The sequence below is a fragment of the Ciona intestinalis genome, unplaced genomic scaffold (genome assembly GCF_000224145.3).
Source record: "Ciona intestinalis unplaced genomic scaffold, KH HT001112.1, whole genome shotgun sequence".
NCBI lineage: Eukaryota > Metazoa > Chordata > Ascidiacea > Phlebobranchia > Cionidae > Ciona > Ciona intestinalis.
The window spans coordinates 639-25,267 of NW_004191433.1; the positions used below are offsets into that span (position 1 = coordinate 639).

The 24,629-nt window shown below is 38.2% G+C and overlaps 6 protein-coding genes across 7 annotated transcripts; all 6 read left to right on the forward strand.

Annotated features, from left to right (window-relative positions):
• The first annotated feature begins 3,153 nt into the window (after positions 1-3,153).
• LOC100180029 lies at positions 3,154-6,964 on the forward strand. 2 transcript variants are annotated; one of them, XM_026840066.1, is made up of 3 exons: positions 3,154-4,119; positions 4,216-6,490; positions 6,577-6,964. In XM_026840066.1, the coding sequence occupies exons 2-3, from the start codon at positions 5,581-5,583 to the stop codon at positions 6,657-6,659; spliced, it is 993 nt and encodes a 330-aa protein (XP_026695867.1). In that variant the 5' UTR covers positions 3,154-4,119; positions 4,216-5,580; the 3' UTR covers positions 6,660-6,964. The 2 variants fall into 2 exon arrangements, with proteins under 2 accessions (XP_026695867.1, XP_018672614.1); XM_018817069.2 differs by lacking the exon at positions 4,216-6,490 and having other exon boundaries at positions 3,161-4,119.
• LOC113475647 lies at positions 6,961-9,294 on the forward strand. Its single transcript, XM_026840065.1, has 2 exons — positions 6,961-8,721; positions 8,942-9,294. The coding sequence occupies exons 1-2, from the start codon at positions 7,704-7,706 to the stop codon at positions 8,971-8,973; spliced, it is 1,050 nt and encodes a 349-aa protein (XP_026695866.1). The 5' UTR covers positions 6,961-7,703; the 3' UTR covers positions 8,974-9,294.
• Positions 9,295-9,624: 330 nt separating this feature from the next.
• LOC113475646 lies at positions 9,625-11,705 on the forward strand. Its single transcript, XM_026840063.1, has 2 exons — positions 9,625-11,490; positions 11,616-11,705. The coding sequence occupies exons 1-2, from the start codon at positions 10,497-10,499 to the stop codon at positions 11,693-11,695; spliced, it is 1,074 nt and encodes a 357-aa protein (XP_026695864.1). The 5' UTR covers positions 9,625-10,496; the 3' UTR covers positions 11,696-11,705.
• Positions 11,706-12,255: 550 nt separating this feature from the next.
• On the forward strand, positions 12,256-14,555 carry LOC113475645 (cell wall integrity and stress response component 3-like). Its single transcript, XM_026840062.1, has 2 exons — positions 12,256-14,009; positions 14,339-14,555. The coding sequence occupies exons 1-2, from the start codon at positions 12,950-12,952 to the stop codon at positions 14,368-14,370; spliced, it is 1,092 nt and encodes a 363-aa protein (XP_026695863.1). The 5' UTR covers positions 12,256-12,949; the 3' UTR covers positions 14,371-14,555.
• A 218-nt stretch (positions 14,556-14,773) lies between these two features.
• LOC100184738 lies at positions 14,774-17,587 on the forward strand. Its single transcript, XM_002129352.4, has 2 exons — positions 14,774-15,714; positions 15,964-17,587. Exons 1-2 carry the CDS (start codon positions 14,982-14,984, stop codon positions 16,113-16,115), a joined length of 885 nt encoding a protein of 294 aa, XP_002129388.1. The 5' UTR covers positions 14,774-14,981; the 3' UTR covers positions 16,116-17,587.
• Positions 17,588-18,006: 419 nt separating this feature from the next.
• LOC100178460 lies at positions 18,007-19,939 on the forward strand. The gene is made up of 2 exons (XM_002123724.3): positions 18,007-19,230; positions 19,468-19,939. The coding sequence occupies exons 1-2, from the start codon at positions 18,249-18,251 to the stop codon at positions 19,620-19,622; spliced, it is 1,137 nt and encodes a 378-aa protein (XP_002123760.1). The 5' UTR covers positions 18,007-18,248; the 3' UTR covers positions 19,623-19,939.
• Positions 19,940-24,629: the final 4,690 nt, after the last annotated feature.

Below are 24,629 nucleotides of genomic sequence, written 5' to 3' on the forward strand. Positions count from 1 at the left end.
TCTTCACCAAAACTCACCTGTAACCTGTTGTTGTGATCACAATCTCTTCTCCTACAACCCAATCCACAGCATCACGGAGTGTGATAGATTGAGCTCCAACGTTAGCAGTTGATGCAAGGTCGCTCTTCAACACATTGTGTTTCTTCCCATGCAAGTCAAGTCCTCCAAAACATCCAATAACTTTGGATCCAACCGATATCCCTGTACAAACAAATTATTCTTTAATAAGATTAACAGAATTCAAGTTTTAAACATAGGTGTCCTGTTTCATACACCTCGAGTCCGCTTACAAGTTACCACGTATGTAACTTGTTGGTGATTTGTTTTCTGTATGACTGACAATTTGAACAACCCATTACTGAGTTGGAGAAATTTCCATTAGCTGTCTTGCCTAAAACAAATCTGCCCACAATAGTAGCACCCGTTAACTCGGAACCATTGGTTAAAAACAGGCTGTAGGCAATGTGCATTTTCGTTGCAGGCAGGTGCCAAGCACTGCGACACGCCATCGCTACATTGCCAACATTCACTGTAGTTTAATACTAAGGCCTTCAAATGGCACAGCCAATGATATCTATCCCACTAATACTGGATGCTGCTCATGTTACCTGGATAGATGATTCCAGGAGATGAATGCGTTCCACGCAAGTTAATGACAAGGTTGTGGATGAACGGTTCCGTTGGTGAAAACCCGGCGACAACACGACCTCCCTGGAAGGTGAAAGTTTTGCTGTTATGGGAGTCCATTGAATGTAGGATAGATAAATAATGGTAAATGAATTAGTAGAAATTAAATGAATAAAATCATGAATGTAGAAATGATTGAATGAAACAATAAATAAATAAATGAAATTGCATCAATGGGTAAATTAATAAATGCATAGATAAATAAATAGAAAGTACCAAGATGAGTAGTTTTTCCACAGTAAGTGTTGATGACTGTGTGAAGTCCAGAACTCCTTGAACAGTTATTGATTCAACATCTAGAGTTAGAACATCAAATAAAACCCAACATTCGGTTTCCACTCCATCTATTTCAACGCTTGATGGGATCACCACATTTTTATCATCCTGTAACACATGATCATTGATGTCTACTGTAAAATGCTAAAAGCTGATATTAGAAACTAATGTTTACTGCATAATGTTGAATTGAACAGTGTCTAGAAGCTGTTGGACAAAACGATGTAAAACCTCTGTCAAATCTGTTAATCTCGAGGGGGTTAATTAATTTAGGATTTGAACTAAGATTATTAAGAATAAGTTAAAGTTAAAAAATTAGGAATTTTTAACAAATCTTGTAAATGCTTAGCTGAGTGATGAAACTTGTACATTAAATCTTACCGTCCATTTTGTGCACGATGTGTTTTGTGACCACGTTTGTGTGATGTCCGGTCGTTCTCGGCTTGGTGGAACGTTTGCTGGATCAACTGGAGGTGCACAGCCTTCGTAGTAACATCTACAAGCATAGGGTGGTGAAATAAATGTAAGGTTTAAATTCCAACAGAAAAAAAATATATAAAAAAGTAACTGCAAACATTAACAACATGATTGCCAGATGAGGAGGGCACACACCAATTTAGATTTATTGAATAATTTGACAACCAACGAACCTGTAAATATTTGGACTAATCGATCTTGTAACTTGAGCGTTTGCTTCCTCCTCAGTGATTGCTCTCTTTTTCCTGGATGACGCTGCCCCAGCAATCTTGACGGTGAAGCCTCGTGTGTTAGGGTCAAAGTAGGCTGAACCATGGGGACTCTCATCAGTGGGGGCCGACGATCCATTAATGCCAGTCTTCACTCCGTTAACTGCAATGCTGTGAGAAAGATGATTTTAAACTTTAACGAATGAATCGTGCATTGCAACTTGAGATATCTTGGACATGGGTGATAAAACTTGGGTGACAGGGCAGATAGACCAACCCTGGAATTTTCTTTGCTACTTTGGTCAAAAAAACAATAAACTTAATTTATTTAGTTTTTAAGTTTTAGCCTCTGAAAAACATTTATCATATTCCAATCTTATTGTGCCCACTTGAAGCTATCAATTATAGTGGAGTGGGGTAAGAAGGGACACCTGTAGCACATAATATCTAAATATCGTAATTGTGTTTTGGATAAAATAACATCAGAAAATAGAATAAAAAGGTGTCCCATCTTTCCCTACCTAAGTATGCAGCATTGAGTAATAGTAGCAACATATGCTTGCCATGAACAGGTACTTTATTATATGTAGTACACAAACAGCCATTGTATCTGTATTCAATGTAAGAATATTTACTTACACATCGGGCGTTTGCTTTAATTCTTGAGTGACATATATATAGTGTTGTGGACCAAATGAATAGTAAGTTGACTGGTACGTGATGTTGGTGAACTGACCGCCATCTTTGAAACCCATAGTGTAAGTTTTACCATCAGGAAGAAGAAGCATGTGACCTGGAAGATACAGACAGTAAGCATGAGGTGTATGAACACACCATGTGTGTCTGGTGTATAAGAAGACACCCTACTTGAAACTTAAGAACACGAACCTGGTTTATGAGTGATACGTTTCTTGAGGAATCTTGACGTGGAATTCCCATGTTGGTTGGTCAAGATGAGGTCCTTCCCTTCCAGTGAGGTCGGAACAGGATCCTTCAATGCAAACCTGTGGAAATCTACTCCTTCGTCACAAATCACGCCCTTCGCTGCACCAGACGAATATACGGGACCTTCTTGTACCTGAAACAAGAGTTTTTATTTAATGATTGTACATAGGATGATATAGTTTGTCATTTTTAAATAAATCGAAACCATTTTAGTTCTATCTGTGATAGAAAATAAATTACACATTGTATTATATTGTAGTTTTACATATAAGCTATCTCCAATTATTCATAATTGTTATGTGGCATACGCGATACGTTTGTGTTTGGAAACATATAGTAGGTTGGGGTAAGATGGGACACCTCTTTTTTCTATTTTCTCGCCCAATTTGGTAGTAAACAAAGAAAATGCAAAGAATTATAAAAGCGTATCCTCACGACTCCCCTAGACCGTTGTTAATTGTTTAAAACACGATCAAGACATTTAGATATTATGAGCTAAAGGTGTCCCATCTTCCCCCACCCTACTGTATATGCAAAGATCGTCGTTTGTCATATTTAAAAAGAAAAAACTCAATATGTTATGATTTTACTTAGTATGACATCATTGCTTTAAAATTAGGACAGAGACTTGTAAAGAGACTGTCATAAAAAGTGTTTCCAGTTACCCCTTACGTGAATTACGTCATGGATAATAATGTTCGTTAACAATTGCTCCGCGCGCGAAAGGAAGTTATGACATAATGGAATGCTGAAAAGACAATATTGGACAGAACGAAATCGCTTCGACGCCATTTATTATCAGAATACGCGGTTAGAATATAGAGATTATTAAACAGCAGTGCAGGTTGTTACGTAATAATGCCCTGCTTTGATCGCGTGCAAACCGCCTCAGGAAACTTTACTTTTGTTGGAAAAGGAGTGAAATATTTCGCCGCTAAGAAGTCTTGCAAGGCCTTCGGGTCTGAACTCGCTGTACTGAAGAACAATAATGTAAGGCAGGAGTTATTTGTATCGAGCTCTACTTCAGCTTGTAATGCCCCGCACTACTGGGTTGGACTGGAAGGTACGAATCATGGCCCTGTATGGCTGGATGGCGACGCTGCTCTGATACAGTCCTTCGATCCTTCAAAGGGATGCCAGGCTGGGGCGGTACACGTAAACAGCCGTGGCCACACGACATTTGGTTCATACCCGTGCAGTTTCGAACTTCCGTATCTCTGCTTTAGTGCAAACGTTAATATCACAAGCGGAGAATCGTTGGAGCCAAATAAAAGCAGTGATCACGCAAAGTCAATGGGAATTGCTATCTTTTCCACGTTCTTCCTCACACTGGCGCTAGCCGCATTGTTTTGGTTTGTCGTGAGGCGGCTGAAGAGATCGAGAAGTAGCAACAATGTACCCCGTGTTACGTCACAACCGGCAGTGCAACCAGTAGACGACAGAGGATACATTGATCTGTGTGACGTCACATATTACGCGGGAGAGCGCGGTGGAACATGGCAATTACCGAACATGAACAATACAGGTAAGGAAAAGGCTACAACACGAATTAAACTAATCCATAATACGAATGCAGCTTTTATAAATAGAAAACATGTTATTAATGTTACATACCACACAGGGCCAGAGTATTGCACGATTGACCCACCGAGACGTGCGGATGCAAACAACCCGTACCTTGTACCATTACCAACACCACGATAAAGATGTAACTTGGACGCATGTCTCAATATTCGCTTAAAACTGTCCTTTAGCGCCCCTTACACGCCTAAGGCACGAAAAGGCTTACCGGCATTTAGTGGCTGGTGATTACTTTCGTTTTCTCTTTGCAAACAAATTATGATTTTGAGCATTGCTATATCACATATATGCGGGATGTGGCTTATAGCTTTAAAATCCTTAGTTCTTCATATTACAGACATACGTTTTACATTGTGAAATCATAATGTATATATAGTGATCAATGCATTTTGTCATACACCAAACAAATAAAAGGAATAATCAAACACTAGAATACGGCATTGTCTTTGTCATAATATTTGATATTTTAGAATGAACGCTAAACAATATGATTGTGACGTGAACTATTTTTTATGAATAAACATGTTTGAAACAGATTTTTTACCAATGCTATTACCAATATCGACAACGTGTATTGTAATCCACAATTGAAACGTCATTATTCAAAGTCGAGCTAACTAAAACAATGGTGCCTAAACCATGGAGCGCAACACCTATGTTGACCAAATCCATAATTTTCCAAGTGTGGGTTATTTTTATTACAAATAAATGAGTTGTGTTTATTTTAACAAATTTTACTATAAGTTGGCGCGATTTATCAACAATTTAAAACCTAAAGTAAAATAATATTTAGTTGTAAATATATCATATGTGTCTTACAGCAGGTAACAACATAATATACACTATAAACAAAACATCGCTTCTATCTTGACCCGGAAACAATGTAAACGAATAAATGAATGTTATGCTACATCACCTATGTTAGTCACGCGTGTTGCAACTCTAGTAGGAATACTATAACAAGATTGTGATGTAATACTATTGTTTATTAAGTAACAGCATAAGACGCATTTCGGTTAAGTAGAATTTAAACTGATTTAAGTTGAGTTTAAACAGTAAACGAAGATTAGGTAAAAACACTGTTTAATTTTTCTCCCCAATTTCCAGATTCAACGGAACCAGTTTTGTTAATCTTGTGTTTAGCAATTTAGTAAACGACTCAGTAGAGCAACCAATTATACAACATTTATTTAACATTTTAGGAACATAGGACTGTATTAATAAAACGGTTGTCAGCTGTAAATATGTTTTATCAAAACAACACATACGTTGAAATGTTCTGTTATAGGTTAATTCAGAATTTCAGAATATTTAGAGTTCAACATACCACCTAATACACGATGCATTATTAACATTATAGGAACATTTTGATCGGATGCGTAAACAACGATAGTCATTTGCAAAAATGTTTTATAAAAACAACACATACGTTGAAAATGAGGGGACATATCACTACGTCACAGCAGCAGGGGCCAACTACACAACAGCTCGATCGATATGCAGGGATGATTTTAAATCCCAACTTGCTGTGCTTAATACACAACCACTGTTTGATAAAGCAAAGTCTTTAAATGGGGCTGGAATATTTTTCATTGGGTTGCATCGACCGAATCACAGTGTACCATATCAGTGGCTGGATGGAAGCTCTTTCAATCGATCTTTGATAAACGGGTCAAGTATAACGAACGAAAACGCCACTGGCTGTCGAGGGGTGGTGATGCAGAAACTAGGTCAAAGTAATTCTGTGGATTTACTTTCATATGATTGTAATTCAAAACAGAACTTTTTCTGTTTCACCCCCTCCTCAGCAACAACCACCAAACCAGAAGCAACAACGAGTCAAGCATTCGTTTCTACAATCAGCTACGACACAACGACAACTACACTGTCCCCTACAACCAACACAGTGCTTACCAAGGTACAACCGACCACTCAACTCTACAATTCAGCGCAGACGACAACCACGGGGTTAACAAACACACAAAGCGCCAACGCTGGTGGTCTGCAACTTGGTATCGTTGTGGGGATTCCTCTAGGTGTGGTGTTGCTTCTAATTTTGCTTATAGCTCTCATAGTTTGGTTGAAACGTCGCGGTGGCGATAAAAGCAACGAAGCAGATGTGAACTTGGAGATAAATAAACGCCAAGTTCGTCCGACGGCCACATATGACGTAGTTAGCAAGGACTGTGACGTCCGAATCGACCATAGGTACGAGACAATACTTCCGGTTGATGAAAGAGGGTACATAGATCTTTGTGACGTCACAAGAAACGCGGGAGAACGCGATGCAACGCGACAAATCATCAACAATACAGGTGAGGAAGGGTTTTGGTTTGAATTAAACCAAAATTTGAATGCTGTTTATATAAAACATATGATAAACGCGTTATTTATATTACAGGGCCAGAGTACTGCACGATTGACCCACCGAGACGCGCGGATACAAACAACCCGTACCTTGTACCATTACCAGCACCACAATAAAGATAAAACTATTCTCTACTATTATTATTATTTACAGAGCCAATAAAAGCCACTATTTATAGTTGCGTCGGTTACTAGCAGAAAGATAACTTGGTCCAATGCCTCCAATACTCGCTTCTTGAAAATATAAATTTTCTATCAATATCTTCCGTAACGTGAAATGTAATGTCCGCCAACTTGTTGAATACAAATATCTTACAAATATCAATAACCTTGGCTTGTATCACATATAGCCTCTGATCTTGTTTTGATGGGTTTGTTTAGAAGTCTTCGCATTTTTTATAATTTTCAGACCTGTTCGTTAATTTTTTTTTAATCTTTTGTGTGACGTATCGACTGTGGTTTTACCTTTACTTCCCCTTTTTTTAATTTTTGTACACTATTTACTTTTGTATATTACTGTAACCGAGGGGACAAAATAAAGATTAGTTCTACCACTTGTGGTAAATCTAAATAAACGTGTTTGATGGTGAAATAACACTGGGTCTATAATAAGGTATAACTTCAACAGCAAGTTCGTGAACCATAGGTGTAATACAAAGTTAATTTATCGCCAGCCCAAGTAACAGAGCTTTACAAATCAATGACAATATTCTAGATCTATCTTAAGTTAACCATGTGACATCATAATACACATACACGGTAAACAAACCATACGTTCCATCTTGGCACAAGAACAATTCAAATGAATAATCAGATATTAGAATATACACCATTGTCGTTAGTCACGCGACTTGCAATTCTAGAATGAATGCTGCATGGATAGATTGTGACGTAGTAGTTATAAGTCACTTTACGGCTATCGTTTCATCACAGTTTAGTTTGTAGCTTAGTAAACGTGAGTGGTAACATAGGAAGCGTTGTTTTGGTAAACTAGATTTTAAGCAGACTTACAGCTAAGTAGAGTATTTCCTTTACATGTTCTGTTATCGGTTAATTTAGAATTTCAGAATATTCAGAGTTCAATGTACCACCTAATATACGATGCATTGTTAACATTATAAAATTAATTTTGATCTACTGTAGGAAGAAACAGCTGTAAACATGTCTTATCAAAACCAAACTTACGTTGAAAATGAGGGGACATATCACTACGTCACAGCAGCAGGGGCCAACTACACGATAGCTCAATCGATATGCAGAGATGACTTTCAATCCCAACTTGCTGTGCTTAATACACAACAACTGTTTGATAAAGCGAAGTCATTAAGTGGGGCTGGGACATTTTTCATTGGGTTGCATCGACCGAATGACAGTGTACCATATCAGTGGCTAGATGGAAGCGCATTTAATCGATCTTTGATAAACGGACCAAGTATAACGAATGAAAACGGCAGTGGCTGTCGAGGAGTGGTGATGCAGATTCCAGGTCAAAGTAATTCTGTGAATTTAACTTCATACGATTGTAGTTCAAAACAGAACTTTCTCTGTTTCACCCCCGCCCAACTAACAACTACAACGACATCAACAGAAGAAGCAACGACAGCAACACGAGCAGCAACAACGAGTCAAGCATTCGTTTCTACAACCAGCTACGACACAACGACAACTACACTGTCCCCTACAACCAACACAGTGCTTACCAAGGTACAACCGACGACTCAACTCTACAATTCAACGCAGACGACAACCACGGGGTTAACAAACACACAAAGCGTCAACGCTGGGGGTCTGCAACTTGGTATCGTTGTGGGGATTCCTCTAGGTGTGGTGTTGCTTCTAATTTTGCTTATAGCTCTCATAGTCTGGTTGAAACGTCGCGGTGGCGATAAAAGCAACGAAGCAGATGTGAGCTTGGAGACAAATAAAGGCCAAGATCCCCCGACGGGCACATACAACAGAGCAGATGTAGGAAACGAGGATGATCAATGTGAAGTTCATCTAAACGTCTTATATGATACTGGGGCCAACGATGCAACAAACAACGAGGAAGACGAAGAAGCCGACATCGGCGACTTGTACGCGAAAGTGAACAAACAATCCGTTCAAAAACAACAACAAGATTACGGAGAAAGTTATGACGTATTACACGAGAACAATACAGCGTTCATTGCGGAAGCAGGTAATAATCAGTTCATTATGACGTTGTAGCTGGTGACGCTACGAATAATCATCACGATTGTAATATTAAACATAATCTAAACTTAACACAAAACGTTGGCAAATCCATATGATAAAGGTTTTGCATGCAGGTACTACATAAACATAATTTTTTATATCCCGCTCGACCATTGTCTATTAAATTAGAAACTATACAAGTAAACTCTGTCTTTATTTTACAGAAGAATTGTATTCTGGATTGAACAAGACTTAGAAGAAAGCTTCACAGTTATTACGAAACAAATTCATGATACGCTATATTTTTATGCTATGCTTTATAATGGCCCGCAATTATTTCAAACTATATTGTGGTTAGAATAAACGGATCCGGGTTCAAAACCATGTTTAGGTATTTGCGACCCACTGTGAGTTGCTTTCTATAGGTTTACAGGCCACAATTATTTCATCTTTAACGTGATATATCGACTGCTATTCTAAACCCTATTTTTCCCATGTTAATTAAATAAAATATAGTAGGGTGGGGAAGATGAGACACCTTTAACACATGATATCTAAATATCCTGATCGTATTTTAAACAAATAACAATGGTCTATGGAAGCCATGAGAATACGCGTTTATAAATCTTTGAATGTTCCTTGTTTACTACCAAATAGGACGAGAAAATGGAATAAAAAATGTCCCATCTTCCCCCGACCTACCATATTACGTTTGCTAGTGTAATCAGTGATAAACCAATATTATGTTATATATTGACGCTAAAGGTCGCCCATATATACCATACACATATAATGTTAGTAGTTTATTTTAATATTGTAGCTCGTTTTAAGTTTCATTGTAAATACCGCTCGTTTTACCGCTTAATTTCAACTTTTATCCGCAGTAACCAATATTGTCCGCTTTGATTTTTCTGGTTACCTTTTATTAATACAAATCGTTACACAGTTGTTTTTTTAATATTTATACCAACAATAATATTATGCGCTTGTTTCATGCAAATAAAGTATATTGGCGTCTCAAACACAAACCCGGAAGTATTAAGTTATGTCATAATGGCAAGTCACAAGCTATTGTAACGCAACCACATGGGACCAACTTTCCACTTATTCTACCAACTACAATAGTATGGGACCCTGACACTTTTTTAAAAGCTAAAAATATGGTCTGTGGCCTATGCTTAGGTAAAGCCTTTGGTGTACTTTTGGATCAGATTTATTTTAAAGAACCTCACCATAGCCGGTTTACTTTAGATTAAAATTCCAATAAAGTACTCCGTTTAATATAATATAAGGATTATTATAATTGTATACGATGACCATTTAAAAACAAAGCCATTTCTTCTATAACTTTTAGTTTCACGTCGTTATAGCCTTTTAATACAGACGGGATAATTGTAAGCATACTTTGAATAATGTTAACGGATGTGAGGTCTGTAATAACCGCTACGCGTTCAGACCATTTTTAATTGATCTATTATGTCGTAACAATAGGAATATAGTAAGGAAAGACTGCCCATAGATTGCTCATAATAAGATAACAGATTATGGTAAGCAGGTCGCATACGGCTACGTTGGTTTGGCGGTTCAACTATTTTAATATAAAATTTAAATACGCAATGCTTTGTAAACTAACCGAAGTACAGTTATATTCATACAGTTTAGTGGTTAACCCAAATATACAATCTGTTTTAACAATTATAAGAACATTTTGAACTGTTGTTAAAAGGAACGAGTAAATATGTCTTAACGAGTAAATATGTTGTTAAAAGGTCTTTAAATATGTCTTATACAAACAAAACATACGTTGAAAGTGAGGGGACATATCACTACGTATCACCGACAACTGTAAATTACACAACAGCTCGATCGATATGCAAGGATGACTTTCAATCCCAACTTGCTGTGCTTAATACACAACAACTGTTTGATAAAGCAAAGTCTTTAAATGGGGCTGGAACGTTTTACATTGGGTTGCATCGACCGAACAACGCAGCAACGTACCAGTGGCTGGATGGAAGCGCATTCGACCCATCTTTGATAAACGGGCCAAGTATAACGAACGGAAACGCCCCTGGCTGTCGAGGAGTGGTGATGCAGAAACTAGGTCAAAGTAATCCCGTGGATTTAATTGCATACGAATGTAATTCCGGTCAGAATGTTCTCTGTTTCACTCCCGCCCCAATAACAACAGGAACACAAGAAGCAACGACGAGTCAATCATTGGGCTTTACAATCAGCTACGACACAACGACAACAACACAAGAAGCAACAATAACAACTAAACAAGAAGCAACAACGAGTGAAGCATTTTCTACAACCAGCTACGACACAACGACAACTACACAGTCCCCTACAGCCAACACAGTGCTTACCAAGGTACAACCGACCACTCAACTCTACAATTCAACGCAGACGACAACCACGGGGTTAACAAACACACAAAGCGCCAACGCTGGTGGTCTGCAACTTGGTATCGTTGTGGGGATTCCTCTGGGTGTGGTGTTTTTTCTAGTTTTGCTTATAGCTTTCATAGTTTGGTTGAAACGTCGCGGTGGCGATAAAAGCAACGAAGCAGATGTGAGCTCGAACGCAAATAAACGCCAAGTTCGTCCAACGGCCACATATGACGTAGTTAGCAACGACTGTAACGTAGGAATCGACCATAGGTACGAGACAATACTTCCGGTTGATGAAAGAGGGTACATTGATCTCGGTGACGTCACAAGAAACGCGGGAGAACGCGATGCAACGCGACAAATCATGAACAATACAGGTGAGGAAGGGTTATGGTTTGACAAATCATGAACAATACAAGTGAGGAGGGGTTATGGTTTGAATTAAACCAAAATTCGAATGCAGCTTATATAAAACATGTAGTTAATGTTATTTACATCACAGAGTCGGAGTATTGCAGGATGGACCCACTGAGACCTGCGGAAACAAATAATCCGTACCTTGTACCATTACCAGCACCATGAAAGATATAACTTGGACGCATGTGTCGCAGAATTCGCTTAAAAACATGAAACTGTCCATGACTTTAAAAATTATCCACAACGTGTAATGTAACGTATATATGCCAACTTATAAAAAGCGAATGTCTTGCATGTTAAACAGGTGGAAGATACGATTTCCCACTCATACCCTGTTTTATACACCCTTGTTATAGTGTTGTATAGTGTTTAGTTGATAAATTCTTGCGTTTTTGTATTTTTTACTTCCGTGTAGTTTTGATCCTTTCGCGTGTCGTACTTCCCGTCGTTTCGCTTTTTGTAAACTATTTCCTTTTGTATATTACTGTAACGGAGGAAACAAATAAAGATATATATATGGTACTTGTTACAACTAAGGCCCTCGCGTGCTTCGCCGGTAAGCCAGCAATATCTAAAACAGAGTAATACGCAGTCATCCTCGCTTACATTTAATCAAATCGCCCTGTTACGCTTTGGTGTTATATGTGTTATATTCTGTGACTTGATTCGTATAATGCTTGGACATGCGTCTTGTAGACATACGTGTCACCGAAGCGTAATAGATTTGATTGGTTGAAATGATGAACGCCTGGGTACCAGCCTGTATTTTAAACTATTTGTCGTAGGAATGAACCAGCATGGAAGATAATCATTACATGAACGATAATACACCTACTGACCCCTCTATGTAACATTCGGGTTGAGTTTAAGTTTTGTTGGATTTTACAATACCGCTATGACGTAACACACGAATAAACGCGAGTGACACCGGATGTGAGGTATAAGAACCGCTGCACGTGGGAGGGATTTTTAATTGATCTATTATGTCGTAACAATAGGAATATAGCAAGGAAAGACCGCATAGATTGCTCATAATAAGATAACAGATTATGGTAAGCAGGTCGCATACGACTACGTTGGTTTGGCGGTTCAACTATTTTAATATGAAATTTGAATACGCAAAGTTGTGTAAACGTGGATATTCATATCAGCATGAGGTGGTATCTTGTGTTTATAAACTAAAGTGAAGCTATAAGCGTTCAGTGAAAGGATAGATTCAAGTAGAATCTAAACCGAGGTAAAGTTCGATTTATTCGCGTGTCGAGATTGTTTCACCCGCGTTTTCTTATTGACGTGTTCAGGTTTCGAGTCATTTCTGTGTTTATTAGGTAATATGTTTTCTATATAAAATAACCCGTTTACTTTTAGGACTACAGTTGGACTTTTTAGTGGATCGCCAAAAATATATAGTTTGCTAATATGTCTTATCAAAACAAGACCTACATTGAAAGTGAGGGGACATATCACTACGTCACAGCAGCAGGCGCCAACTACTCTAAAGCAAAATCGATATGTAAGAATAACTTTCAATCCAAACTTGCTGTGCTTAATACTCAACAACTGTTTGATAAAGCGAAGTCTTTAATTGACACTGGAACATTTTTCATTGGGTTGCATAAACCGAATAACAGTGTACCATATCAGTGGCTGGATGGAAGCGCTTTCAATCGATCTTTGATAAACGGGCCAAATATAACGAACGGAAACGCCCCTGGCTGTCGAGGAGTGGTGATAAAGGTTCCAGGTCAAAGTAATCCCGTGAATTTAATTGCATACGATTGTGCTTCCGGTCAGAATGTTCTCTGTTTCACTCCCGCCCCAATAACAACAACACAAGAAGCCACAACTAAATGGAAGGCAATAACGACAACAAAAGAAGCAACAACGACAACAACACAAAAAGTAACCGCAACAACCAAACAAGAAGCAACGACAGCAACAGAAGGAGCAACAACGAATCAAGCATTCCTTTCTACAACCAGCTACGACACAACGACAACTACACTGTCCCCTACAACCAACGCAGTGCTTACCAAGGTACAACCGACCACTCAACTCTACAATTCAACGCAGATGACAACCACGGGGTTAACAAACACACAAAGCGCCAACGCTGGCGGTCTGCAACTTGGTATCGTTGTGGGGATTCCTCTAGGTGTGGTGTTCCTTCTAATTTTGCTTATAGCTCTCATAGTTTGGTTGAAACGTCGCGGTGGCGATAAAAGCAACGAAGCGGACGCGGAAAACGATAATGATGAACGCGAAGTTCGTTTAAACGTCATATACGATACCGGGGACAACTACGGCGCCGCTGGGACCACTCATGGCGACCACGGGACCACTCATGGCGACCACGGGACCACTCATGGCGACCACGGGACCAGCGAATTATATTCAAAGATAGACAAGCGGAGTCCAACACAAGAAACGGCTTATGATGTCATAGAGGGCAACAATACAGCGCGAATAATGGAACCAGGTATACGGTTATTAAAATAGAAATAACGTTAGAGTATCAGCTGCTGTACGGCCAGTATATTTTTGCACGGGTAAAAAAATAGATGCCATTTCTTTTATGCTCGCAGCCAACGACAGTCGTTATATATAACTATCTATAGTTTGGAGTCTTTAGACAAACCCCGATGCACCATAGGCGTTAAAACATTCGGGTTAGGTGTTTGTATAAGGACCCATACATACACAATGGTATTAGTATTGAGTAACCAGTGTTCTCTAATCTAAGAGGAGACGGCCAAAGATATTTTCTATTTTATCGACGTGTCTTAAGAGTATATTCTTACTTTACAGATGGAGTTTATTCCGGACTAAACAACACGTAGAAACAACGAATTTGAAGATACCATCTATTACTTATAAACATATTTCATTGCTCTTTTACCAACTATACACTCTGTAACTTCGGCCTCAAATTTCCCAAATAAGTTTGAAACAAGAGGGTTACGAGTTGAAATCCACTATCATGCGTTAACATTTTTGTACTTTGACAGTTCACCCTTATTAATCGGTTGTAAACAATATCACTTATTTATTTAAACACATCAGGTATTACGTTGATAATTTGTTGCATGACAAACCGCCCAATGATACTAATATAATATATATATATTATGTAAACGAGACTTGAATTTGTTTATTATGACTTTACCATAATTCGCGCAGCCTACGGATGTTAGATTATCCTTTATGCGCAGTTGGTTTACTTTAAACGTTCGTATTCACATGCAGTTAAGTTGTGACGCTGCAACGCTTTCCGTATAAGGTAAACAAGCTTACAAAGCGAATCAGTGAGTCATGCAGATACGTGTGTGACGATTAGTGAAGGTAGAAATACGGTCGCAGAGATGTGAGTGATTCGTTTAACTTATTCATCAGGCTGTTCATGTGAAGATACAAATTTTATTATAGTATTGAATATATTTTGAGAGCAAAAATGTGTGAAAGCCGAGTAAATACTTCTGTGGGGACATTTTACTTCAACCAGGACACGTCTGCCAACTTTAGCGAAGCAATCAAGGGATGCGAAGAGAAATATCAGTCCAAACTTGCGCTGATCAACAGCGTTGAATCTATGGCAGCTGCGAGAGAATCGCTGAAGGCCGGGTCGTGTCTAAGTAATTTCTTCTGGATTGGATTAAGCAGGGAAGGCGGAAGCAGCGCGAAACATAATTGGATTGATGGAACTACATTTGATCCAAGCATATTCGGAGAAATTGGGGGAACGGGGACTTCAAATCAATGCATAGGAACTCTTATTAACAAGGACGGTAGTCTTAGCACTTTTTTGTGCTCCGAGAAAATACCTTATCTATGCTACAGCCCGGTCAGTGAGAGTACAACTACAGCGGTAATTCCCTCGGCAGCACAAAACGCAACCAGTGTAGCAGGATTACTCGGTGGAACATCAGGAAATGTACGATTAGCGGTTGGACTGTCGTTTGCATTTATACTTCTGGCATTGCTGGTCGCTTTTGTTGTTGCATTAAGAAAAAGAAACTTTACAAGGCATCCGATGTTAAAGAGTCCAAGCATACACCAAACAAGCGACAATGGGACGACGGTCTCGCTGGGCAGCATTGGAAGCGACAAGAGTTACGTAAATCTGCAGCTTAAAATGGAGAACCATAACGAGGTATACAACAACAGCCCAAAGAAACAAGAAACTGGTAAATACTAAGTCTGCAATTAAACCCTAAAATTACGACTCCGTGGTTTTCCCTTTATAGAAATAAAGCTGAGGTTACAGATTCTAAAGATTAATATAAGTAATAAGGTTATATAAAATATAGCACGCCACTAGGATAGGTAGAAGACGGTAAAAATATCTCATAAGTAAAAGGTATAGAAAGCTTCTGGGAATTTAATAATTTCCGGTATAAATTAATGTTATCATGCTGTGTATACTGATTATCCAGGCATCGAATATTCAACGTTAAACAACGTGGAGAGATCCGCCACAAGTTTGAAAGAGGAAACTAAATCTGATGAACTTAAGAAGATTGCGGATGTCTATACGATGCCCGTCAAGCGAAACAAACATGAACCTTTATATACAACAATTACGTAATGACTCAATACTTTGCCTTTGGAATATACAGTGTTTATTGCAATTATATTTTATTATAGTTCATGCATTTGAAGTTCAGCTTTGAGTTTTAAAAGTTTATAGTGTATCATTCACTTTTATAAATAAACTAACTGTTGCCCCTAGCGAACATAGAGCTAATAGAACACGTATTATACGTAAAACTTTAAGGATAAATCAACCAATTCTCATGACGTATATATAGACTCGGGTGCAACGAGCATACCATTATAGATGCTTCATGACGTATATCTTTATATCGGGCTGACAAAAGAGTATTGCTTGAATCATGACTTCCAGAACACTGTTGGTGATTAACTTTAAGATCGAGGGAAGGTTCAGTTGATGATTTGAAGCGGAACATGGGAGGCGTTAAGTTGGTGTGGTTCGTTGTGGTTTTGCTGTTCGTATTGCAAACAACATATGCAAGTTTCAACAGTTATAGCTCCAATAATGGGACGTTCTTATATACTTGTGGAAACACTCCCCATTATTTTTCTGATGCTGTTGAATTATGCGAGCAAGCGAACGCACAACTGGCTGTTATTAACACGGAGGAAATGTTTAACGGTGCTCTGCAAGTTTTCAGCAAGTGTTTAAAAGCATATTTCTGGATCGGTTTAAGCAGAAATGAAAGTATTGGTAACGAATATCGGTGGTTAGATGGTTGTCGGTTTGATTCTAACAAGTCGATGGAAGAACAATTATATATAATGATACTACAGGTTGTGTGGGAGTTGCGTTACAGAGGCCAAATATTTTAACAGCCACAGTGTGTAATGGCCTGTACCACGTTCTTTGTTTCACCACACAAAACATATCAACCACAACAACCAGAACCGAAACCACAGTCTCATCAACAACGTATAACCCAACAAGCACACACCCAATATTAGCGACAACTGCTCTCCAACAAGCATAAAACCAACAGCTGATGTTCAAACAAGCACAAATGAACAAACAGTAGATTTACCAACGAATTCACCGATGCAGGTATGGTTGATTATTGTGATTGTAATCCTGGTAATTTCCTTCTTGATTTTCTCGGTTGGAATTATCTACTTCTGTTGGTGGAAGAAGCGAAACCAAGCAAGCGGGAAGTCAAACGGAAGAAGAAACAGACCAGCGGAAAGATTTCAACCATTACAACTGATGGATAGCATGCATACTTATGAAAATACTGGCCCTGTTCAACCGCCAGTAGAGACACCTTACTGTAATGTAGAACCAAGTACGAATGAAGATGCGTATGAAATATTTAATGTTGGAAAGCCCAAGTGATGGGACAAGTCTGATTGTTTATTACCTGATGTGTCAATGTTGGACAACGTATATATTACGACTGTTTAGTTTTAACGCAATTGTTAAGTTGTAACATTAGCGTTTTTAAAATCACAACTTAAACATATATGCCTTTCTTTAACGGCGCAAATTCAAACTTTACAAAAACCTTACAACAGAACAATTTTTCACACCGAACTGTAACAATCTAACGATGACGTCACTTTAAACAGTGACGTCACGGGGTAAACATTATACTGCGTACTTTAATGCAGCGTAATCATTCCAATTAAATAAACGCTTGTGATGATTCAGTTGTATCTTTATAGTTCGTATGATTCCAATTCGTGTTGATGTAATTTTGTAATTAAACAAAGTATTGTACTGCAGCTGCATTAGTGTTGTACCTTTATAAGTTTATATAAAGACCATATGAAAAGTAATTTATCAAGGTACAAAGATTTGTAAGAAATCTGGTACCGAAACAATTTTTCGCTTCCGAATTTGACATTTCGCTTACGTATGAGCCATTTAGTTTGTTCGTATTAATGAATATTTTAATTTACTCTAAATGGATAGAAAAGGCCGATCTACGGCCTAAACGCCTGTGGTATATAAAGACTACATTCGGTTTCCAACAGCTTACGAATACCTGTGTAGTGTGGTAAGTCCATTTGTATATAACCTTTCGTGCGTAGACAGACGCTCTAATTTATATTCCGTTATATCGGTCTCGGAAGCAGCGTCGTATGAATCATATTATAATTACATACATATACGTCTTGGTGATTTAGCGAAGGCGAGGGATCGTTTAGTTTTAATTTAAGGTGCAACATGAGAGTAGTTAGGTTGGTGTGGTTCGTGGTGGTTTGGTTGTTTGTATCGCAAACAACAGATGCGAGTTTCAACAGTCACCGCTCCAATAATGGGACGTTCTTATATACTTGTGGAGGTACTACCCATTATTTTTCTGATGCTGTTGAATTATGCGAGCAAGCGAACGCACAACTGGCTGTAATTAACACGGAGGAAATGTTTAACGGCGCTCTGCAAGTTTTTGGCAAGTGTTTCAAAGCATATTTCTGGATCGGTTTAGGCAGAAATGAAAGTACTGGTAACGAATATCGGTGGTTGGATGGTTCTCGGTTTGATTCTGGAAAAGTTGGTGGGAGAACAATTAAATATAATGATACTAAAGGTTGTGTGGGAGGTGCGTTACAGAGGCCAAATATTTTAACAGCCACAGTGTGTAATGGCCTGTACCACGTTCTTTGTTTCACCACACAAAACATATCAACAATAACGACAACAACAAAAGCCGAAACCACAGTCGCAGCTACAACGTATAACCCAACAAGCACAAAACCAATAACTGATAGTCAAACAAGCACACAACTAACATCAGAATCTGGTGGCCGGACAAGCACACATGCTACCACAAATGAACGAACAGCTGCACTACCAACCAGTGCACCGATAGAGACATGGCTGATTATTGTGATAGCTGTCGGGGGGATTTTATTCTTGGTATTTCTGGTTGGAATTATCTACTGCTGTTGCTGCAGAAAGCGAAAAGATATAAAGACATCAGTTGAAATTGAAGACAACCAAGCTGGAAATTATCAGACTATTGAACACCTGTCTGAGAACGTTTACGAAATCGCTGAAATGGATGCTCCCCCGCCGCCACCCCTACCGCCAGCTTTAGCAGACGAACCTGCTTTATCGGACTATGTCTCAATGCGAAGTTTAAGTCAGCGCGACCCAGCTACTGGGGACGGATATGGTACAATAGATCAATCAGTGGCTGACCCAGGTAAGAACTTGTGAGTTTTTACCTCAATCATTCAACATATATGTATATGCGGCAGAGCAGGTATATCTTCCCTGCTTTTCCGAGTCGATATTTTAATAATGAGTGTTGTTTTCCTCGTTAATATTTTGTGTAATATGAGGTACGCCCAAATGTAGAGTTATAGCAATGCTTTTGTGATCGTCCAAACTTTTGTTAACAATATTATCTACATAACTGTTTACATTATCCAAATCACAGAAGCATACTCAACACTTTATGACGAAACACCAACCGATGATTCACCCGTAAACAAAGACGACGAGAGCTACGGAGGAAATAGATCTATGTACGCTAGTGTAAACAAATCTCCAATCAAAGAATCAACATATACAGTAGATAGAACCAGTTGGTGACGTGACATGTAGCTTTATGACGTAACAGCAAAATTCTTGAACAAAATGTTTGTTTGAACATAATGATCATTGTTACGAAACAATACGCCCGGTTTCGTTGTGGTTTAATGCGTTTTCTCATATTTGTTTATAGTTTGAAAGGTTTATAATACGCAGCGGTTAAACTTAAATGTCCAAAAAGTAGTTCCCAAGACTTGGGGTAGCTCTAGTGTTTAAACCTGTGCCACAGTTTAGTTAAAATATTGAAGAAAACTTGATGTTTCTTGTTTTAACGCCCGTTGAAATACGACCGAATTAAACAGATTTTTCTTAAACTGCAAACTTCCCTTTCAATGTGCAGTTGAAACTAAATATGCTCGCATAATATTGCTGCGCTAACTTGTATGAAGATTACCATTAACAAAACAGTGTTTACGACTTTTCCCATAAGTAAGAACTAAATATAAACAATAATAAACACGACCAACCTTACAAACAGCAGGATCAAGTAAAGCAGATTCTGAAACAAGTGTAGTCCCTGCTCTGCCATTCAAAGTCCCATCTCTGTCCAGAACAGCAGCCTCGTGCTCCCAACGGAATCTGAACTTTCTGTTGGCATTCGTGAATGACAAACCTAGGATAGATTTTTAGGTTAACAAAATAAAGGCCCATCATTGGATTAAGACATTTCAATTTTTTAAATTTAAGAGCAACAAACTCTGATACAAACTGGACCAAAGGGTAAAAGTGCATCATTTTTTTTATAAAAAATTAGGATGATCAATAAATAAGTTCACAACGAAATTCCACAAATTGAAAATATAACTTATTATTCACACTCTGCAATAGCAACACGTGTGACATAATGGTGCCAATCTGGAACAGGATCTCGATTCCAAATATTACCCCAGCAGGCCCTAAGTAACTCACGTTGTGTCCAATAGTAGAAGCCACCACAAAGTGTTGAGCATGTCCCATCAATAGAAGTCACACCAAATGGCACACCGCCCCTGTTGAAGTTGTAGAATTCAGCTCCATCAATAAACAGTTTGGAAGAAAATGGCATAACCTGTATTGAAATGTTTAAAGCTGATTGAAAAGTCAAAATATATATTGTATAAAAACTGGTTAAAATTGACATTTTAGGTGACTAACACTGTACACTAGGCAACAAAAACAACTTATCAGAAAGTGATTTAAATAAAATTTAACTAATTACCATAAAATCCTACTGGAGAGTGATAAGCCCTGTACCTAAAGCCTCTAGGCTAGAGGCAAGCGATTAGACCAATGTGGCAATTAAATTAAGTTCCCAAGGCTCTAGTTGAATCTAGCTCAGCCTAGATACACTTATATACCTCAATAATTTAAATCTATGGGAATTATATCAATAACTTACAATTCCGGTACCGGTTTGGAAACTTGATGAAACAACCGAAGAGTGGCCAACTATGACGGCATCTTTAATCATAGCTCCTTTGTCTGCTCCCCATTTGGTTCCTGAGATGGTTTTAAGGTCCATGCCAGATACTTCATTGTTAACCATGAAGAAATCAATGAACTGTAAAGCCCCACCATTCACCCACTCTGCCCCTTTCTCGCAGTTCCATGTTGTAAGGCTACGGAAGTGAGCAGGACTTGGCTCATTTGAACCACAGCTGAGTAAAAACAAGAAAAAGTTAGTTTATTCCAATGTTTGAATATTTTTCGAAATAAATGTAGAAAGAAAAGTTAGTTATATTAAATAATGCAAACATATCTGAGTTAAAATCTACAGTTAAGGCATATGTTTGTAAATCATATGAATTTGATGATGTGTTCTGATAAAATCATTAACAATTTTGTGTTTGCAGAACCATTTGTTACACATAAAACTGTCATTGTATAATATGCAAACTTTGTTTATAACTGTCGCTTTGGATCCCTCTTATACTTATAAAAATAGGCTGCAAACTCAACAATTTATGATAGCATGCAAACACACACACACCTTCCTCCCTGCTTTGGGAAGTAGTCCTGGAAAATCCAAAGTCCAAACCATCCTTGTGAGTGAACAGTGTTGTTTTCAAACTGACCAAGTTCAACGTTCTTTTGACAAACAGATGGAGTGAATGAAGGACCATCGGGATGGGTGTGCATTCTGTACCATGCACCAAAGTGAGTTCCTCCAGCAGCGTGGTTGTGTCTTATAATGTTGTCAGGGTTGGTGACCCAGTATGCAGCTGAAATAGAAACAATATAAAGTTATACAGTCAGTCACTCATTAGTATAAAGCAAATAATTGGACTCGGTACTAACATACATAGGATACCACTGATAAAGCTAAAGTTTAATACCACAGCCCAAGCAACACTAATATTAAGTGGGCATGCCTTGGAATGAGGCTAAGAGTATTACAGCAATAGGACGAATTTAGTCTAAATTTTGGTCGTGTAGTGAGACATGCTATTAGATCTCGCGCTTACAAAATGAAGGAGTTATCAGTAAGCATTAAAAAACTCTATGGCAAACTTCTCCAATATTTACATAATTCATGTGTGGTAGCATTTATGTGGCAAAGGCAAGTTAATGCTACAGCGGTTTCTGAGGGATGTGCAGGTTAAAAAGTATTTTTATTACCTGGTGTGACATCATCATTTAGTAGTGACGTGCTCTGTTTTACGAAGATGGCAAGATTGTATTGGATGACGTTGTTGGTTTCAATACCATCCTCAATGAAGATGGCACCTCCCATGACATCATAAACAACATTGTGTTCAACAGTCAAGTTGTGAGTACCTGTAGTTAAGTATAAGTTGAGTAAACACAATTGTACAAAGATAAGATTGTATAGTAGGGTGGGGGAAGACACCTTTAGTACATAATATTCAAATATCCTGATCCTGTTTTAAACGACGGTCTATGGGAGTCCTGAGGGTACGGTTTTATAATTCTTTGAATGCTTTGCTTACTACTAAGTGGGAAAAGAATATACAATAAAATGTGTCCTATCTTCCCCCACCCTACTATATAACAATTTTCCTTAATCATTTCAGCTTCTTATGAATATTTTGAACTTATGATAAACCAACCGGCGGACTGAGATGATGTTTCTTAACATAGTTAATAAAATTAACCAGTGTAAGCCATTGTATTAAAACAAACAATTGTGTAATCGCATTAGCACCTTTTAAAATTTATCTATACTTTTGATTTGTCACATATACCAATGAAATTTTATACAACCACGAAATTATTTTACAAAACATGGCATATTTATATTCCCACGATAAGTTTAACAGAACAAAATATAGTGATGAATGTAGTTAAAGTTATAAATATTGTTTAAGTAATTTACCGTGTATGGTGACAGCTCTGTTGAATGTTTTATGAATGGAGCACCTTCTAACATACATTCCCCCTACTTGACCCATCAAGTGGAAATGGATTGGATATCTGCATTAAAATCATTTATCACGCAATGAAAAAATGAAAAAAATTCGCCAAATAATCACACACAAAGTTACATACGTGGTAACTTATAAGCGAGCATGAGGTGTATGAAACAGAACACCTGTGTTATAACGACTGTTGTTGCCCCGCCATGTGAGGATAAATAAGTCACATACATGGTAACTCATAAGCGGGCCCAAGGAGTATGAAACAGAACACCCGCGTTGTAACAACTGTGGTTTTCCGGCTACGCCAGGATAAAACTAAATTCATTTGTACATACATGCATTTATTCATTTATGCTTTCTTTGTTGACACTTTACCGAAAGTGGAGTAAAAGGAATTCACAAAAAATTATTGAGACTGCTTAGGCCTAAGCCTCCTGTCCCATGGCATGACTCAAAGTAAAATCAACCACATAAAATAACATGGAAAGGATAGAACACTTGTAGAATCCAGAATTGATGTAATATACTAACCTTCCTAATCTAAAGGCCTGGCCAACATAAGTTGCTTCTATTCCTTCAATACGAGCAAGTGCAGTTCCTTTGCTTTCATCAGCAGCGTGCATCATAATAGAAGCTCCAAACTGGTCGGAACCGGTTTCATCTCCAAAACGACCCTAGATAAATATCAAGCATACTATAACAAGATTGTCAAAATAACCTTCATATAATTATACACTGTAATTATATAGCTCATGCTTACTATCCAGGTTTAACATATGTTTGTGTATGTCTTTTTTTACACCGAATGAACATGGTGTATCAATGCACCTCATGCTCATTGTTAAGTTATAACATTGAATCTTTTTATAGATCATAAATATGGTGTATCAATACACCTACAAATACATGCATCGAAAGTTAGATATCTCACCCACCTGGAAACAGGTTTGTTGTGCAAACTCTCCAGTGTCAAAACCATCAGGGCAAGCGGGAATGTCATCGTGCCATACATGATCATCAGAACCACGGAAGACAATGTTTCGTGTCAACAAACCGACCTCAGCTATGAAGATCATGGTATATGAATAGAAGTTACTTGTTTTTGCATGGCGAACAACAATAGTCATTATAGCATGGGTGTTCTGCTTTGTACACCTCATGTTCGCTTATGAGTTACCCCGTATGAAACTTATTTATCCTCGCATGGCAAGCAACAACAGTTGTTATAACACAGGTGTTTTGTTTTGTACACCTCGTGCCGGCTTATGAGTTGCCGCGTATGTAATTTTGTTGGTGATCCTTTTTCTGTTTGGCTGATAGTTTAACTGAGTGGGAGCAATAACGTCAGACATCTTTCTAACTGTTGGCTACTTTAACAACACGTTTAACAACACATTATGATCAACAAAGTATGACAAACCTCTGAAATGAATGGTGTGTGACCCAAATGTTTCACTCACACCGAGATGCTCATACTTCAAAGCATTTGTCAATGTTAGAGTTCTTCCATCTGGAATAGAATCAATTATTATAAAAGGTTACCTGTCCAAGAGGTTATAAAACAACTTTTATTTTATTCTATTGAGTTCCTACAGCGTGGCATGCAACATGAAATTGGGGACAGAGCGGCCCAATTACCTTGACACCC

Excerpts from the sequence above, each read along its gene's own strand:
- LOC113475645 (XM_026840062.1), top strand. The coding sequence starts at position 12,950 with ATGTCTTATCAAAACAAGACCTACATTGAAAGTGAGGGGACATATCAC. Across the intron at positions 14,010-14,338 it reads AGCGCGAATAATGGAACCAG|ATGGAGTTTATTCCGGACTA; the intron begins GTATACGGTTAT and ends CTTACTTTACAG.
- LOC100180029 (XM_026840066.1), top strand. The coding sequence starts at position 5,581 with ATGTTTTATAAAAACAACACATACGTTGAAAATGAGGGGACATATCAC. Across the intron at positions 6,491-6,576 it reads ACAAATCATCAACAATACAG|GGCCAGAGTACTGCACGATT; the intron begins GTGAGGAAGGGT and ends TTTATATTACAG.
- LOC100178460 (XM_002123724.3), top strand. The coding sequence starts at position 18,249 with ATGAGAGTAGTTAGGTTGGTGTGGTTCGTGGTGGTTTGGTTGTTTGTA. Across the intron at positions 19,231-19,467 it reads TCAATCAGTGGCTGACCCAG|AAGCATACTCAACACTTTAT; the intron begins GTAAGAACTTGT and ends TCCAAATCACAG.
- LOC113475647 (XM_026840065.1), top strand. The coding sequence starts at position 7,704 with ATGTCTTATCAAAACCAAACTTACGTTGAAAATGAGGGGACATATCAC. Across the intron at positions 8,722-8,941 it reads AGCGTTCATTGCGGAAGCAG|AAGAATTGTATTCTGGATTG; the intron begins GTAATAATCAGT and ends TTTATTTTACAG.
- LOC100184738 (XM_002129352.4), top strand. The coding sequence starts at position 14,982 with ATGTGTGAAAGCCGAGTAAATACTTCTGTGGGGACATTTTACTTCAAC. Across the intron at positions 15,715-15,963 it reads CCCAAAGAAACAAGAAACTG|GCATCGAATATTCAACGTTA; the intron begins GTAAATACTAAG and ends CTGATTATCCAG.
- LOC113475646 (XM_026840063.1), top strand. The coding sequence starts at position 10,497 with ATGTCTTATACAAACAAAACATACGTTGAAAGTGAGGGGACATATCAC. Across the intron at positions 11,491-11,615 it reads ACAAATCATGAACAATACAG|AGTCGGAGTATTGCAGGATG; the intron begins GTGAGGAAGGGT and ends TTTACATCACAG.